Source organism: Stegodyphus dumicola, chromosome 5 (genome assembly GCF_044657685.1).
Source record: "Stegodyphus dumicola isolate Sdum_Otavi_A_Nest chromosome 5, ASM4465768v1".
NCBI lineage: Eukaryota > Metazoa > Arthropoda > Arachnida > Araneae > Eresidae > Stegodyphus > Stegodyphus dumicola.
In genome coordinates this window covers 129787948-129808153 of record NC_140772.1, presented here as the reverse complement: position 1 = coordinate 129808153, position 20206 = coordinate 129787948, and the positions used below count along the sequence as shown (strand labels likewise).

The following is a 20206-nucleotide window of genomic DNA, read 5'->3' as shown; positions in this document are numbered from 1 at the left end:
ATCATGGCGGTAGTTTTATCAGTACATTCGGATTCGTATAATTTTCGTAAAAATAACGTGTGGAAAATAATGATCAAGAGTCAACAGTAACTTCAACCTTTTTCATTCGTATAAATTTCGTAAAAGTAACATGCAAAAAATACCATACCCTTATTTCACCAAAATTATACGTATATTTTTGGAGACGTGCTGCCTGGGGACCACTGTATCAAATTCAACTTTATCAATTTATTAGTTTTTAAAATAGGTTATTTTTATAACATGGGGTTTGGCATGGTCTGTTATTTTGTTTGAAAATCAAAGCAAGTAATAATAAAAAAGATTAGGTGTAATTCAAATTTCGTGATAAACTTCATAAAAGATTTGTTCCAGAACTCATAAAATGGTTCAAGTTTTTGGTGAAGATACTTCTTCTTACATGATAAAACTAAAAGTGGTTTTGGTATTTTGGAAATGGCTGAATGTTAATTGAAGATGATGATTGTTCTGGATATCCTCTGATCAGCACAATTCTTTAGAAGACTGCAAAGTATTGCAATATTACCTTGAAAAACAGCAGACGATTTATGATGTCAGTGAAGTTCTATACAGTCTTATGGCTTATATAGGGTTCATACAGACTTCTGCACTTGGAAATTAAGTAATTTTAAGGACCATCAAAGAAAAAAATTAAGGACCTATCAAACAATTACCAACTGAATAAACTAAAGCAACTAACTATCTACACTCAAACTTTACTTTTGTAATTTGTAACAATAAAATAAATCTGCAAGTAGAATGCATTATTATTGCAGAAGTCAAGCAACAAAAATCAGTGTAATATTTGTAAATTTTCAGAACTATCTTCGATGCTTCAACTGCAGAACCATCTTCTTCAGCTGGCTAAGTGTAAATGAATGAGAGAAGATATGGTGCTAAGAGAAGATAAAAATGGTTGGAAAGAATTTAAGCTACTGGAGCCATCTATTGATGAAAAACGAAAACTAAATAAAATTTTCTCAAAATAATTACAGAAGCTTTTTTTCTTCCGCTAAAAGTAATTAAAAAATTGTGCTGGATAACATTTATTATCTTGTTTATTTTTCATAATCAAGACATCAGATGACCCTGAGATGAAAGGTAAAGACATTTTAAAATAAAACAGGGGAAATGAAAATGTTTTATTTTAAGGTATTTTTCCTAAAAGATATATTTTTAATAAAATATTATTTTAATGCTATCTTAACAATATTATTTATTATATTTATAAAAAATATCATCATAAAATTCGCAAAATCCCAGATAAAAAATTTTACAAGCAAATTAATTTTTAAATTATCAAATTTTAGGACACAGACACCCCCCCAAAAAAGTTTCTTTTTTTTTTTTTTTTCTTATTTTCTTTTATAACAAACAAAAATTCAAAATTCAGACAAGATGTATGCAAATTAAACACATGTTTGGTGATGAATTGTTAAATTGGCACAATTTTTGACACATGCTCACAAAAACTGAAAATCCATAGAAAATGAAATTTATGGGTAAGATTGTAAAATTAGAACAATAGCTGTCAAAATTTATGAAAAAATTGTAAAAATTTGAAGGTATTCATTGTTTCTAGTTTGCAATTAAAAGTCTTCGCATAAATATGTGGCTGCCTGTAGATTAGGATTATTCTAACACTCATGCTTTAGAATATCATCTTTTTTTCTGATCTGCTTATGCTTTCTGTCCACACACCTGAAAAATTTTCACTTTCAGTGATAATAGTAAGTGAAGAATTTTTGCTTTCTGTGATAACAGTGAGAGGAAGACTGACTTTTATGAAGTTTCCATTTTCATATGTTCAAATATAGCTGTTAGATCAAGATCAGTCTAAAAATCTCAGGAAGGTAGTATTTTGTTGATAATAACTGTTTTGAGAGGTTATCTGAAAATTCAGTTGGACACAGAGTAGGACATAATTGATTTACAATGTAACTAGTTAATAACTAAATTACAACATAATTGAACATAATAATTCAATTACAATATAATTAATTACATAACTAAATTACTTATACCTGCCATTACAATGTAATTGCATTATAAATCCTACAATTACAAAGTAAGTGCAATTACAAATAATTCAATTGCAATGCAATGGTATTATAAATTGTACAATTACAATACAATTATAACTATAATAAAATTCTAGCTACAGTTAAAATTATATAGTTTATGTACACTGCGCAATAAAAAAGGGGGGACAGTTGTATATCTCTCGTTTTACAGGGATGATTTATCAAACTCAACTTGCATTTTCCATGTCTTGAATGTGTGACTTAGGATATGTATTAGATTTATATACAGCATTGTTCTAATATAGGTATTTTGACACAAAATCAGACTTTTTCTGAAATGGCATGCCATTTTTTTTTTTTTCCATATTTCGATTCCACGACTGAAATTATGATAAATTGCCGAATTTTGTAACAATCGCATGAATAGTTTTTGAAAAATTAGCTCTCAAAATTTTAGCTCCTCAATGTTAATTAAATTTGGTATATAATTTCTTATTCTCTCTTTTTTTATTAAACTTATTTGATTCTTCCTTTCACATTTTAAAATTTAGGTTCATTCTAAATAAAACTGGCCCATTTCTTATGATTTATTTTTAAAATTTGTATTTTAAAATAATTTTTATAAATTTTTTGAAAAAAAATTTTGAATTATAACCTATAAAATTTTTATCACCATCTTAAAGTAGATGTATTTCTAAGCACAAAAAATTACAGTTTATTCAAAATTTCCGAAGATATATGTGAATTTATATATTGGCGCATTCTGAAATTTGGCATATTTGTTGAAAGCGATAATAACACCAAATGCAACAAATGTGGTTAAAGCACTTTGTTAAAGTTATTTGATAGTAGGAACAATGTGACTTTTTCCCCGATCATGCACAATGTAAAAACGGTAGGAACAATGTGACTTTTCTTCCACTCTTATACAATGGAAGGGAAAGGAAAAAAGGTTGCCATGTCAATTATTGTTGGCGCAAGCTGAACAAAATATGCCAAGATAAATTTTTGAATTTCTCCGTAAATTTCGCACCAAATTTTACAACATTTAATATTGAGGCATAATTTGAATTGCAGAATTGAAATATGGAAAAAAATCAGTATGTTATTTCAGAAAAATCCAATTTTATGTCAAAATACCTATGTTAGAACAATGCTATATATAAATATAATATATATCCTAAGTTGTGCTTTCGAGACATGTAAAACGCAATTCGAATTTTTGTCAATCGGCCCAGTAGAAGGGAAATATAGAACTGTCCTCCCCCCTTTTCTTGCGCAGTGCACATTAACTAGAATTACATTTATTAGTACTTGTGATTTATTATACGTTGAAGGGGGCACATTACCTTTACTTATGATATAAAATATTGTTCATGAAAATCAAAATTTGTAAACATGATAATGCCTCAAACTGAGATGAATGAAAATAACCTAGGAGCAGCTATCACGGGAGTGCTGCTAGTGCCTGAATTATAGGATCATAACTAAACTTTCATGTACCCTTGAACACAGAAGTTTCTCAGAATATTGCCGCATGGCAAAACATAAGGTCTTTAAATTAACTTTCAGCTATCTTTTACTGTTTGAACAAAGTTGTTAATTCATTAAAGTTGCTTTACTGTTAAAAATATAATTAATACAGATATAATTGCAGTTATACCATAATGACATTTAGATTTATAATATAACTGAAAAAGTAATTGAAGTTTTGGCTAAGCAGTAATCAAGTAGTTAAGATTTTTGTTAAAAGTGGTAGAAAGATTTGGGTTTGAATTCAGGTGAACAATCTAGATGTTCGATTATCTTCATGGCTTTCCTTCCATACCCTTAGATGCTTTGCTGCATTCATTTAAACTATCAATCAGTTCATACCTTTACTTAACAAATATACATGTATTTATTTTTATTCAAAATATTTTCAGCATAAGCAATTCACTCATAGTAAAATTTAATTAAACTATTTATTGCAAATATACTTTGCATTTAATTAAAGAGCTTATAAAATTGCAATTGTTCTGGAAGCTGAATTTAAGTCCTACAACACTACTAGACAGTTATCGACCTATTGCCAAGTCTGAAATAGTATGATAAAGACTTGCGATGGATTTAAACAATCCCTTTGCTTAATCTTGAGCTTTTAACATAAAATGCATGACTTGTATTACAGAATAGAAGCACTATATAAATTAAACAATAGTCAAATAAATTCACGCATTGATAAATTGCCCAAGACTACATACTCAAATAATTAAATTAGAAGTTCACTCAAATACTTTTACCTGCGTGTAAGTTTAAAGTATCGACTGCGAGAGAATACAAAGCCGAGATAATTCCTTTTAGATAAAGCTGGCAAAAACTCAACAGCATGGCACAAGTGCTGAAAACTCTCTGATTAAAAATTTTATGATTAAAAATCCCTATATTCAATGAAAGCTAATTTGCATTCTGATATCTGGTAAGAAATACAGAAAAGAGAAATCATAAAGATCAAAACCATAATAACTGGTCAATTAACTTAAAAGTACATTACATTTTCCCTACCAAAATTTAAATAATTACAAACTAAGGTCCTTAATAACCTTTGCTAAAACTGTAAATTCTAAGATCTAACATAGGAGTGAACTTTTACAATCATCTACACTCATGTTCATAAATTAAGGATAATGCCAGCTCCAGTAAATGAAGGTCCAGAAACAAAACAAACATGACTTATTCAAAAGGCCATTTATTAAACAAAAGATAAATAATAAAAAAAATGGTGTATGTATGATACCATTCCTAAAAACTCCAATTGTTGTTCGAAGGAGCACTTACGAAAAATATCTTTCTTACAAAACCTTAACATTATGTGGTTGGTACAATGGTTAATATATTATATGTCTCCCAGATGATGAAATACAGTCCGCACAATGCCTAGGCATGCTAAAAATCCAATTATTGAGCTGATGTAGGGAAGATTACTCCACTCATCAAGCAGTGCTCTCCAGAATTCCAGTACACATGTAGGAGGGGCTTGATGGGCTGCAATTCATTGGCCAAGCATGTCCCACACATGCTGTATCGGATTCAAGTTAGGTGAGAATGATGGCAATTCCATATGTGTGATACCCTCAGATTGAAGGCATTCCTTTACTATGTTTACATGGTGAGAACAAGCACTGTCATAAATAAACACTAGTTCTGCACCCGTGGCACTAAACAAACATATATGTTGTTCCAAAATGATGTTCCGATAAATTTGGTCTGCCATGTTTCCGATCTGAACGTGCAGATCTGTTCCGGAGCTCAGTATAAGTTCCCCCCAAACGAGCTAGCCTGCACCATTGTAATGGTTTTGTTTAATGATGTTATCTTGGTAATAAAAGATACCTGGACTTCTCCATATGAAAGTCCAACGTGAATCAGACTGCAAGCTAAACTTGGACTTGTAAAACATCACACAAACCCACTCCATGTCCACATTGCATGTTCTCAGGTTAACCACTGGTGACAGTGAGTTGCCAGTCAAACACAACTGACAGGCATGCAAACATGTAGACCAATCCATCCCAAATGTCTGTACACTGTTTGCCTTGAAACTGTCGTACCTGTGGCTGAAGATATCTGATAAGACAGGTCTCATGCTGTGCTCAAGTCTTCTTCTTTTGGCAGTTACTGCCAAATAGCATTGTCAATTGTCATTGTACATCGGGGGCAAAGTGTACTGTAACTTCTATTGACATTTCCACCATTTTGGAATTTTTGCCAAAGCCTAGAGGTGACACTTTGCTCTGTGCCCAGCTCCTTGGATACTTCCATCTGAGTACACCCATATTCCAGGTGAGCAATAATTCTTCTGCGTAAAAAAATCATCCACATTCATCCTCTGTGTCACAACTATTCGGCTGTGGTGCTGAGCGGCTTACAGAAAACTTGCGAACAATTTCACTTTTTTGCTACTACTTCTTAGATGCACTTCTCTTACACTCTCATTATTGTGACGGACTATCAGCGCCATGTATTTTGCGTATTATTCTTGAAGATGTGTGTGATAATGCTACAGGTGAAATTTTTACTTTAGAGTTCAAATTCCATGTGATTCTGAACTATCCTTAATTTATGGGCATGGGTGTAATTAAACCTTTTTGTTATTACAAAAATTTGGATTTTTTTTTCCATTAATTCAAGCCATCATTCATCTCACATCTTTTTAGTCATAGAAATACTAAAGTTTACACTACAACCTGTACAGAAAAGGCTCCAACTAGTCTCAATTATTCCAAAGCGAAACTTATAATTTTTGCATGCACAGTTGCTGCAGGAACGCACAAATGTACATTTTTCATAATCATAAAAAATACACAAGCTTGAGCATTTAAAGGGTAAAGAATTTCCCCACTACATATCATGAAAATAAAAGAGCATGGATGGCACAAGCATATGAATGACTGGTTTGAAAATCATTTCATACCTGAGGCACAGCAACATTTGAATTCGGTTCGTTTATCTGATGATGCTAAATTGTCTTGATTGTACACAACTCTTTGGCTCATATTTCACTTTTATTCCTATTATTCTTTGTATCCCTATTATGCCTTCTTCCAAACTGTACATCCATCATTCAGCCTATGGATATTGTAATAGTGTGTACGCTGAAATGCAAATATAAAGTAGCATTTTTAAAATCCATGTTAAATTTCTTGAATAATGGCAAGACTCTTCAAGAATTTTTGAAATATTTTAGCACAAAATCTGCATAGCAGGATCGTGCAGGATGTGTCTCCAGATACTTTTAAAAATGCTTGGCAAAATTTATGGCCATCTACCATACTTCATGGTGAGGATGGTGAACAGGATAGCTGTGAATTTGAAGGTTTTCGGATATCGCAAAGCAAAGGTGAAATTTCCCACTTCAATGGATTTTGTAAAGAACTGTGGAGATGCAGTAACAAATGAAGATGATACAATAAAAATTTTTCATTGTGATGACAATGCCCCAATATCAAGTAATTAATGAACAGTGAAATCTGAATGTATGGTTCTAGATTGTTCAATAAAAATGTTCAATGTATGGTTCTAGATCCAAAAAATACTGCTACCGATAGTAAAGAAAGTGGCAGAGAGGTTATTGAAAACGAAAAATTTCTATTGACAAGTCAGTCGGAATTCTCGAATCACCAATTACAGGACTCGAACATTGGAGCTTTGTAACTGAATAAGAAATTATGTCTGCAGAATTAAAGAGAAAATATTAGTACAAAAAAAGCAACTTAAACAACTTCCATTGAAAGAAATGTTTAATAAAGTAAACAAATAAATATTACGATTTTCTTTTGCAAATTTTGTTGCTGTTTAGTTCATAAATAATTCCTTGTTTTATAAATCATAATTTCATATTTTTAATTTCTACATGCCATCTTACTGGATTTAAGCTGATAATCTAATGCCCAGAAAAATCCCAAATCTGGAGTCGCCGAAGTCCGAGTTTGAATCTCGGACTTTGTACTGTACTTATATTCTGGGAAGAATTTGTCATCCAGATTCATAAGGTGCGCTCTTAAATTGCAAGAATACAATTTAATAATCAAATATGATCTCAGGAAAGAAAATTTTGTAATGGATGCCTGGATATGAATTAAACAAGATGATGGAGGAAAGGAAGTAAAATGGGCTATGTTAACTTCTAAAATTTTAGATTCATGAGAAATAATTATTTCACAATTGGAAGCAGAGACAGAATTTTAAAATATCTATGCATATTGGAAAGATCTTGATTATTCTGAACACCATGCTGTAAAAATTGGAAACAGGGCATGAACTTTATCAGTTGGTTAACAATACTAATCATAGCCCATCCTAAACAGCATAAAAGCTGCATTCCGTAATGATATAATAAGAAGTAGACAATGTAGTCAAAGAAAAGTAAAAACAGTTATTTATTCATGATTGTTGACCATTTTTTGAAGTGGATAGAAATAACTCTCCTCAAAAGATATTAATTATCTAATATTTTTGCAGATTCATTTTTAAACAAATTTATATTAAAGTATGGTGATCTAATTAAAATAATCTCTGGCAACACAAAATAACTCTCGAGTTAAATTTTTCAGGAAATGTATAGAACTCTTGACATAAAGAAAATTAAAAATTTTCCTTTATTGGCCACAGCTGATTACTGCAAAGTGGGTAAATAGAAATATAGTTAAAATTATCTATGTAAAAAAAAAAAATTATCACCAATACTAGGATCACTGCATCAGTGAGTTGGCAATTGCATTAACAATTAAGCCTGATGCAACTGGAAAGACACAGGATGAATGCAGCAACTTCATTATGCCCTTCAATAAACTTTTTTATAATCTTGAAAATTAACCATTCTCTTGCATGTGAACCAGAAGATCAGTTGGGGAAATTTTTTCACGTTTGAAGGTAATTCAGAGAACTAGGAAAATACTGGTATTTTTGAAAGAACAAAACTGTGAATGACTAAAAGTAGGTATGGATAAATTAAAATGTTGTTATAAAAGGTTTTGCAGGAATCACCAGGCTTGAGCAATAAAAGCTAATTATTCCACTAAGATTGATCTGATTCTTAAAAAAAAAAAAAAAAAAAAAAAAAAAAAAAAGATATCAGCATATAATTCTCTAAAAATGGACAAGGCTTCTCTCTAAAATCAACATTAAACTATTTTTTTAATTTTCTCGTAATTTTAATGCTCAATTTGGTATTTTCCCCTTGTATCTGTAAGTATTTCCTCGCATCAATTAGTCTAAATAAATAACATTTGTAGCCTCTGATTCAATGTTATTGATATTATTTAAAATATTATTTTTCTATACTTACTTGTGCCCCATATAGATGCCTTTTGTTCAGAATGTTGAAATTTTTTATCCTCATCAGTAGACTGAACAAACCAATAATGCCCTGGTACAGTCTGTGGACGGATCTAGAAAATATTTAAATAAAATGAAAATATTTAAATAAAATAAACATAGAAAATATTTAAATAAAATGCATTTAAGAATTGATAAATGCTCATTTTTTTATGCTATAGAATCTTTCTGCATTCTTTGGGAGCATACATTATTAAACCCTATGTCAAAGACTAAGTAGTGAATTCTCGATATGTCTTTAAGAATAAATACTGCAGATGAAAGGTTTAAATAACTTTTTATTTAAATCTAAATTAAAACAGATGCATGCACTTCATGCTTACAAATCACCACCACTTGTGGCTACGTTAAGAAAATAAGAATGTAACAAGTCAATAGTAAAGTAGGATAGTCTAATGACTGGCTTCTTAGCTTAACTAACGCTAAATCGACTGCACACAGCAAAGTCAAGCCGAGAAATATCAGTGTAAACTGAATGGTATCTAACACTGAAACTAGAGAGCTAAATTTAAATTTGCAGCATAAACATCAGAACAAAGTCCGCTACTACTCTTTTGAAATCTTGAAACGCAGCTTAAATACTGCTTCTGAAACACATTTAAAATTTACATCTACATCATACAAAATTTACATTCTGGCAGGAAACTGAAATCAGGAGAAACAGGAAAGTCAAACTAAAAATAACTGGTTAGAATAAAGTAAAAGCTTACAATGTTAGCTACATATAATATCCAATATTGATTTTTACATATAATAAAAAAATTTAGGTAATTTCTTACCCATTTATCCATATAATATGTACTATTACAGATATATAATTGAGGAAAAGCTTCTTGTATTTGAACAGTTTTAACTTTTATATGTATACTGATATAGCATTGATTAAAAAAATAAATCACCCAGTAAACAATTTAAAATTTTAGCAGTTATTTTGAAAGCTACATATTTATAAATGTGGTTTACAATGCATAACAAGTAACAGAAAATGTAAAAATAATTATCCAGCCTAGAGATTCTGCTGAGTTTAAAATTTCATCTGCAGTATAAGTTCAAAAGAGGAGATTTTTTTTTTTTTTCTAATGTCAACTATATAGATAGTTTGTGTAAAATTTAAAAAAAAAAAAAAAAAAAAAAATTTTCCTATTATAAAATATTATAAAATATTTTATGTATTGCAAAAGGTACCAGGTTAAGTAAAATTTAAGAAATGATGTATTCCCAACAAGTTTCCTATGTGGGAGAAAAATAAGTTGGAAGATATTTATTATTTATTGTTCATTTAAAGTTATATATATATGCATATTTTTCAAATACAACACTAATATATTATTAATCAATGTAAATACTATATATTTAGCTCCATTTGTGTGGCTATAGTAGTTTTCTTTGGTAATATGTATATAAATGTTTTTGCTTTTGCTACGAGATCCACCTTCCCATCTATGAATCTGAATGGATTTTAAAACTGAATTTCTGTTTCTTAATATAATTAAGAATAGAAAACTAACATTTTTATTTAGAAAATGCAGAAAACAAACTTGAATTAATTATTAAAAATCTGAGTCTACATCATAACACAGCATGGCAGATTGTAAATGACTACATTCTACCATACTTTTTGCTAGATTTGTTTAGGAAATGTTATTTAATTACTTTGCATTTTATTGAAGAAGCAATAAAACAGTCATTATCAAATAAAGTCAACTGTTAATTGAAAATTTATCCCCTTGAACTGCCTCATTTGGGTGCATCAAAATTCATTTCTTTCATTACGCTGAAACATGTTTCTTCTGTAAAAACCCAATCCTGCATGTAAAGTCACATTATTTTTGCACATTTATAGTCATATTTCATACTGAAAAAATCTAGATGATTTGAATATTTCATTTTCAATTTTTTATGTATCCTTTCACGTGATTAACTATTTATACTAGAAATATGCAGATACACAATATTTTGCCATTTAAGTTAAAAACATAACAAAAGAGACACCAAATTTATTTGAATGATAGAATACTACAACTAAAAGACTTACTGCATATTTAATAAGGCCAGAAGAGTGAATTCCATGTTTCAGAGTCTGATCAAAAACTATTCCAGCCAGCACATCAGAAGTAGATTTTAAATAGTCACTTACTAAATTCTGCTCATTTTCAAAACCTATCAAAAATGACAAAAATCTAAAAAACAATTTTTATTAAGATATCTATAAAAGTAATTCTACATGTATGTGTGTCAGATACTTACATATAAGCATAACCATCTTAGTAAAATTTTCATAATGTTATTAAATTCTGGAATTAAGTATATGTATAATAATTCTTCAGGCTACTATGTGCATAACAATTTTTCAGATTTAACAAGCAATAAAAAAACCTTTTCATATGCATTCTTTTTGCTGTAATCCAAATCCAACAGTTTTTATGGATGAATCACGATATTTTTTGTGTTAAACTTAATTTTAAACTATGTACTTGCGGAATATGCCTACAGTGGAAAGTAGCTGCAGTAAAATTTCTAGAATGCAATACAATGTGCCTAAATCACTAAACAAAACAATTGTTTTGAATGCATTCTTAAAGCAATCAGCATGAAATTTCTACCAGAACAAAAGAAACAACGATTCCTGTAAGTTTACAGGTAGATTTTCAGAATAAACACATGATTAAAATATAAAATAAGTATCAAATAAATATTTTTTTTTATTATAAGTAAGTATTCTTTTTCTTTTATAAGAAGTTGTCAAACTTCACCAAGGTGGTTGTGCTAATATGTAAACATTATGTACTAAACTATATATATCATACACTATAGTATATTATAGTACATTGTCATATACATATATTTGTACACTGTAGTATAGGTCACTATAGTATTTGTAAACAAAATGTCATATATTTGTACACTATAATATATAGTGTACAAATTAATTGGGAAAAAGCAATTTTTTCAATTATTTATGTGCACACCTTCATAAACAATGATAATAATAAAATTAACAAAAAATATTCTATTCTTTAGCACAAATGACCTCTTTAATGCACTTAGGCAGTGACTCTACTAATCTTATGCATACAGTTTTTACTTCTTTACCATCGAACCACCCTTTTATAGCATTCTTAATCATGTGTCCTTTTGTCATAGATTTCATTTTGCTTTTTTGAGAATGTGGCATAAGTTTTTGATTGGTTTTAATCTAGCACAATAAATTTATTTTACAACATGAATACTCTGACAGATTTTGAATTGGAACCAAGTCATGTTGAAATGTCTGTGCAATGGCTTTAGAGAATGGCAAAATTTTACATTTTAAAATTTCTATATCCATTGATTGTAGTGATCTCAAAAGCCACTCAATGTTTGCAAATTTAAGACGTATGGCAGCTCTTTTGCACTAGCGGTACATAATTCAACTTGCATGAAAGAGACCTAGAATTGAATCCCAAGGTCATTATCATCTTCACAAGGGCAAGCAAAACTCATGCACTGCTGCACTTAGTGGTGCTAATAGATGGTGACACAAGCAAGCAACTACATACCAAGCAAGCATACTGCAGTGTGATCACTAGATGATTAATTCATCCACTCCATCAACAGGAACTAGATTTCTAGTATTACTTGCAGTGGAAAAAAAAAAAACACCCTCCAGGCATTTGCTTTTGTGGATGTTTTATGGTTGGTGAGATATGTTGAGTTCTTATTCACCCTTGCACCATGAACAAATAAATGAGTCTCATTGCTCAAAATAACTGTTTTCCAGTCACCTGTGGTCCAAGATTTGCATCTTTTTGGCCCACAATAATCACTTTTCTTTATCCAATGTGTCAAAAGTTCTTTTTTAATAGGTTTTTCGCATCTTACGTTTAAGATCTTTGCTAGTTTTTATTGAATTAATAATGCCATTTTGGAGTTCTTCCCTTTTTCCTTTATACTTGCTCTCCCTTTCTGGAGAACATGACCCAGTTTCACTGTCTCCTCAGAATTCGAGAAATGCTTGCTTTTCCAACACCAAATCCAAAAGCAATATTAATTACAGTCATGGATGTGTGACTGTTAAGTGCAATAATTTCTTGCTTCCTTTCTCAGTGTTATATCTATTTTTAGCATACTAAAATGAATAAATGCACAACGTACTTAAAACATATGCAAAAGAACATAAACAAGAAGAAGAAAAGAGAGAAGCTTAAACATGCAGCAATAAAACTAATTTATTATCTAAACCAGGTCTAAGTAGTCAAAAAGCAGACATCCAGATGACATTAAGGCAGACAAAACTTCTTTGAGGGACACACTAGCAACTAATTTCAAACTGTTTGAAAAAAAATCCCTTTGTCCCAATTTGCACATTATAGCCACAGACAAAAACATTCATTAAAGAGATTCTCCAAGGGAGCACGGGATCAGTCCACGTTTTTCATATTTCAATACACAATTTTTAAAATTTAGTTTTGAAGCAATTTTTAATGGATGTTTTTACTTTTATCCTTAATTAATGACCAAACTAAGTGGTGCAAAATTTAAATCTTTGTCCTAATGAAAAATAGTCTCTCAGAAAGTCCATTCTGATTATGTATGCAATTTACTGATTTCTGGAATCTTTTAAAGAATGTTAAAATCTTCAAAGATTAAAAAAAAGCACTTTATGCTCTTTTAAAAAAATAATGATCAAAAGGTATTTAGTGATTTTTTACAATAAAAAAAAAAAAAGAAATCAAAATCTCAGCTTTTTCCTCAGAATTTATAGAATTTTCTCCAGAAAAGTATTCTGAAGATACTAATGTAATGGTTCCCCCCCCTTTTATTCATTATTTTCTAACTCATTCTAAAGACCTAATCATGAAAAATAGGTATACTACTTACTAGTCACAAATATGCCATGCATTTAATTTGCTTTTCAAAATATCTTTCAATAAATTTAATTAATTATAGACAAAAAAGTAAAAAAGTTAGAACCAAAACAATAAAGACAGGAAAGAAATGAAATATAAAACCAGTACAAACTCAAATTTCCACGGAAATCCTTTGATTTGGGATATTTTGGTTCTAAAAAAATTTTCAATAAATGTATATATTCAAATTTCATAAAACAAAAATAGCAAAACCCCTGGTAGTAATTTATAATCACAAACATGAACTAAGCTTCTGAAGATAGGTAAATCAGGTAGACTTAATTCTAGAAAGAGTTTATTGTTATTATTATCTAAATATTACATACAGAGAGGATCACATAAACATGTGTACCTTGCTCCATAGCTAGAATATAAACTCCATATAAACTAGAATATAAGCCTTCACTATTTTACACCTGATAGCTTAGGATGAAATTAGCATTCAGTAGAATATTTTACGAAATATAAAGATAGCAGTTTTATGAATCTTATGGGATGCAAGATTCTAAAGAAATAGGCTAAAGCACTATTTTATATTTTCTGCATCTACTCAGAAATGTTTTCATTCTTTTAATAACTCTGTTTTATCTGTTTTAAAAACTTGCATTAGATTACCCAAACATAGCTTACAGACATATTGTTTTTCAATTAAATTTACCAATCTTGCAAGAACGTGAGCCAACATTCTTTAGTATGCAGGATGAGATGAGGATCTTCAGGATTTTCTAGTAGGATCCTGAAAAAGCAGTGTTGCAAAGTGGCTGGTTGAATAAAGTTTACTACGTATTTCTTTGACAAGTCCAAAGGGCAATATTCTAACATACCAAAGCATTCTGGTAGATGATACTGAAACACAACATAAAGTTTAGAAATGATTCATCTTTCTTGAAGATGGCAGTATTAGCAACCATTCTGGCGTTCATAGTGGTTATCGTTGATAGCTTGTGTAGAGGCACGTCTATCAACTTTACATATGTTGCAAATATGTAGAAAATATTCTCACCACTTGTTTGCCCTTTCATGGTTCGTAATTTTAATTGATCTTCTTTTACAGAAAAGTTACTAAATATCATACTTACCGTAACTGCTAGCTGTGCAGTGTCTGATATAAATGTTGATGTGTAGACTTGTCAAATTGTAGTAAGAACCAGTCATATATTTTAAACTCATGCTTTAACCGAGATTGCATGTCTTTTGAAATGGCATATCTTTTTTAACAGTGTTTCTGACAACTGCAAGTCTTCTATTGCAGACATAATCTCGCGTTTATTAGAAAATCTCTCAAATAAGTAATCAACATCAGTTGAAAATGCTTCTTTTAACAATTCACCTTCCTGGAAAGGCTTTGCTATCATGTGAGAAAGTTTGAAAGAAAAAGCAATAGTGCCATCTTATATTTTACCACAGACTGAGTGAAAACTGACTGTTGGCAAAACAGGTGTGATTTTAGTTGATTCCTTTTCTTGTTTCTTACTTCAGATTTAAATGATAAGGTTGCATCAAAAGTGGCAAGAATTGTCTGAAAATTACATTCAGCATTATTTTTTCATTCATTTTTTCAGCACCGCTGCATAGCAAATACATTTATCTTTAAAACTGACAAAACAATATGATTCTTCCCAGTCAGTATTAATACCTATAAGAACATCTATTCATTATAACACTAAGTTACACATGTTGTCATTTTGATCATGTGTGTAACATTTTTAATGTTTCTTTTTACATATTTTGCTATATAAAAACATCATAAGGCAATAAAAAATGAAAGAATATTTAAATTAACTAACAAAGATCATTAAACATGACATAATAAATGCATTACAAGTTTGAAACTTTAACAAAAGCAGAAAACTTGTTGTTACCAAACATATTATATAATGGTGTAATGTAAAGTTCACAAACTCCTTCAGTTCCTTTGCTCAATCAGTATTGCCAAAATCAGAACGTTAAAAATACCCATCGATTAAATTGACTGATGCGTACTTATAGGTGTTAAAAGTAGAGTTTTTGTCCTCTGAGTCACTTATGTTAGGTTTAAAGTAACAAAGTATATAAAATCAACAAAGTACAAGACACTAACAGTAAGGACAAGTACACTAAATATATGAGCACTTAACTAGCAATAAATATAACATGATATATAGGGGTTACCATTAAATGGGATCCATTAAATCCCTTTTGTAGATGGTACCACAATGGAAAAGACATAATTACACTGTGCAGATAAACATACAATAACTATAATCAAATATTTTTTAACAAATGTGATTATATTTTTCTGATTATACTTAAATAATTTTTCATGGTCGCACAGTGCACAAAACCATCGGTAGATGTAATGGTGACTGCACACATTAGGTTAGAAATTCCTACTTTAGAAGATTGTTTAGAAACTAGTTAGAACTTTGATTCCTTTATTGAAGTAAATAAATATAGTAAATTAAGAAAAGGAAATAAATAATTAAATATCCAGAAAAATTTCAGATTAAAATGACATAAGCATTTTGTGGTGATGTAGATATTCTGAATCTAATAGCTTTTTAAACCCACATAATAAATTACATATGTAATCAATCATCTCTTACTTTAAACTGTAAAAGTTCTTTTGACTGTGATTTTAGCAATACATTTCTAATAAATATTTTTTAAAAAATAGAGAACTTTATAATAGCAACCATATTACGATACATAGAACAGTGCTCCTCAAAGTACATCAGATGTCTTCTTAATTGCATATTAACTTTTCACATATGAAAATTTTCCAAGTACTCTTACAATCTTTGAAACTAGAATTAGAAGCAAGCCCTTACATTTCCTTCCACATGTGTTAAAAGAATGGGTAATCAAATTTTGCATAGCTTAGTGTAATGAACGTGAATCCCAATATTGACCTTAGGCTACCAAACAAACACCTTTCACGAGACTTTTATTAATAAAGTAACCATTCCTTTATAGTTGCTTCTTTATTTTTTCCCATCAGAGTATTTATTACAAGTGCAAAATATAAGTATTTCAAAAGAGCTTGGCAACATTTTGGTTAGTCCCTGTATAACTGTAATGGGTTTTGTAATTGATTCTCTATGTAGCTGTAATCAATCATATGTGGCCCTCATATGCCTTCCAAAAATTTCAAAAAATGAAAAGTCCTATAAATATGGAAATGAAAAATAGAAAAATGGAAATTCAAGAAATAGAAAGTCCTGCATGAAAATAATGTAAGATCTTAGAGAGTATCAGCTTCTCAGTTGTTAGTTCAAAGCTGAATTTGGAGCACTGAGTATAATTCTGATTCTCTGTTTTAGCTTCGCTCTTTAGATGCATTTTGGATTATATTTAACATTCTTAACAGTTTGAAATGTAACTATTGATTGTACTATGAACTACTGATTATATATATGTGATACTATGATGAACTGTATGAGTATATTTGTGGAAAGTTCCAGAATTGTGAAGTTTTACTTTTGGTAAAATAAATTTTACTAAGTTATCATTGGTTCTGTGTACAATCATTGTGAACCCATACACATGCAACAGTGCCTTGTTCAGGTTACTGAACTATTTGTAATGCAGTTCTGATAACATATTAGCATTTAACTGTATATACAGTCAAAAGTCGTTAATTCGGACACCCATAATCCAGACCTCAAAGCTAGAAACTTTCTGTGCATGCGTTGCGTTGACATGTAAGACCTTTACAGCTGCGAATATGTGTATGCGCATGCGCATAATACGTTTACGCATGCGCGTTTAATGTATAACATACAGTTTAAGCTAAAATATCTTAAAATTATCTAATTCAGTTAATGTTGCAGATAGCGTTGTTCCTTAATCTTCAAATTGGATCTGGCTTATTATTTTTTGCAGTCTGTTAGAACAATTTTATAAAAGTAAGCTTGAACTTTCGATTATGTCAAATAGAATTTCCGATAGAAATTTACTAATATGTAAAGGATCTACAAAGAGAAAGTATGTTTCGAAGTCCATTAAACAAAAAGTGGAATTGCTGCAAAAAATGGATAAAGGCATATCCTTCGTTTATCTAACCATTCCGAAATCTGTTTATCAATTTCACACTGCTCTGTGGCAGGGAGGGTGAAACGCCGCGGCGTGCAATGAATTGGAAGTTAATCTGTCAGCACTATTCTTATCTTCAGGGCAGATGTTTTTATTTTATTTGGCTTATAATTCCTTACTAAATGTATTATTTCATGTCGATGTACTCCGTCTTTGATATGATTTAAATCAAATTCCTTGTCATTATAATTCGCTTCCGATAGTGAAGAAAGTTACACAGAGGTTGTTGAAAAAGAAAAAATTTCGATTGACAAATTAGTCGGTATTCTCGACACAGCAATTATAGGACTTGAACAGCGGAACTTTGTAACTGAAAAAGAAATTATGTCTGTTTATAGAATTAAAGAGAAATTATTATCACATAAAACGAAGCAATTTAAACAATTGACATTGAAAGAAATGTTTAATAAAGTAAACAAATAAATATTAAGCTTTTTTTTTTTGTAAATTTTGATACCCTTTAGATCATAATTGCTCTTTATTTCATAAATTACGGTTTCATATTTTTAATTTTATAATTTCTGCATGCCATCTTACCAGATTTAAACTGATAATCTATAATTCGGAAAAATCGATAATCCGGAATTGCCAAAATCCCGACGATTCCAGATTAACGACTTTTGACTGTACTAAATTTTATATTTTGGGCTAATTTCATTTTTTAATTTTCTTACACTTTGATATTGAGAAAATCCTAAGTAGTTTATCACTTTTGTTTATCAAAGTACTGCAAAGTTTTAAATGCAATTAAAATAAAATTAATAATTAATGTACACAGTATTTGTGTGGATAAACTTAGTAATGTACCATATACTGAAGTAAATAAAACTAAATTCAAATAATAACCAATTAAACATTGCTTGAATCTTCATATAAAATTTACAAATGTCTATAGTAGATTAATGACAAATGAAATTTAATAAGATCAATAGAATGTAATACGAACAAAATACAAATCAGATGAAATAAAATTCAATACAAAAAATTATTCTGAAAATCTTTGGTGGTGGTGACGACGAAAATCTTTGGTGGTGGTGAAAAGGTGAGCGACTAGAATTTGCTTAATTTAAGTTTCATTAATTTGTTTATTACTGAGAAGCATTTTCCTTAGTAAAGGCTAAAAATTAAAAACTGGAAGATTCGGTGATCTACTGGGAGACTGGGTAACGTAATGAAAAACCGGGAGAGCTGATACTTATGCTGAAAGAATTTCTTAATTCGCCAATAACAGTGAGTGTATGCATGACCTTCAAAAAATTCTACCTTCAACTTCTTTAAAGGTCACTTTTTCAATATGTTTTTGTCACTGTAGATAAGTCAAAGAACTATTTTTCATTCATGACAAACAATATTCTTGTTGATAATATCTATTTTAAAAGATTGGGTGAAAACTAATCAGAAAGCCAAAAACTTTGCTGACTGTTTCTTGTTATTTTACAATGTCCAATTGCGATGGCTTCGTTACAAGCCGCATGGATTGATCTCTATATTCACCTAAAATGTTAATTAACATTAAGAATGACAACACAGAAAAGGAATAGTAATGTCACCTGAGCAAAATTAAGGATGATACTTTTCTTTTATCTGCCCAGAATGTCATAAAATCATCAGAAGAAATAATATGACATAATAATTAATACTAATACAATAAAAAATAAATTTAATTATAAAAACCAAAGAAGGGGCATTGCTCACCTCAATTAGTGTTCATTTCAGGCAAAAACTGTTTGTCTATTGCCTCTATAATGGAATCAAAATAATTCATCCCGCTTGCTTTTTTGTCCATATAAATTCTGACAGATAGGATGTGTATTATAAGACAAAGCAAGTATATTATAAGATATTCAAGTATATTAGCTAAAAGATTAAAAATCATTTTACATAAATCTAAGGATTTTAGAAACTGTAATAACTCTGAAGAAAGACATCAAACACATAAATAATTTTAAAACACTTGGGAAGGGGATTCTGTACCTGGTTCTCCATTCATGGAAGAGCATGGACCCATCAAAAAAGCCAAAATATAACTAAAATACCCTATTTCTGGTTTTAGTTCTAAAAGTGTTTTATGCAAATATTGACTATTTATATCAATCAACAAAATTAACATTCTGTTTTAATTCCTAAAACAGGGTTCGTACACATTTCTGCACATGGAAATTAAGTATTTTTAAGGACCATTAATGAAAAAACTTAAGGACCCATCAACAAATGGGAACTCAATAAATTCAATTAAAAATATTAGCTACGTCTGAACTTCACATCTGCAATACCATTCTAAAAATAAAATAGATCCACACATGGAATGCATTATGATTACACATA

General features: G+C 29.9%; 1 protein-coding gene across 1 annotated transcript in view; it reads right to left on the bottom strand.

The window, feature by feature from the left end:
• The window catches only part of LOC118199529 (phospholipid-transporting ATPase ABCA3-like), a 384844-nt gene that overhangs the window by 347765 nt on the left and 16873 nt on the right, over positions 1-20206 (bottom strand). Inside the window, exons 3-4 of the mRNA XM_085817060.1 lie at positions 10954-11078; positions 8869-8971 (exon numbers count right to left, since the gene is read on the bottom strand). Of these exons, the coding sequence (XP_085673186.1) occupies positions 8869-8971; positions 10954-11078 (228 nt within the window). The remainder of the gene's footprint in view (positions 1-8868; positions 8972-10953; positions 11079-20206) is intronic.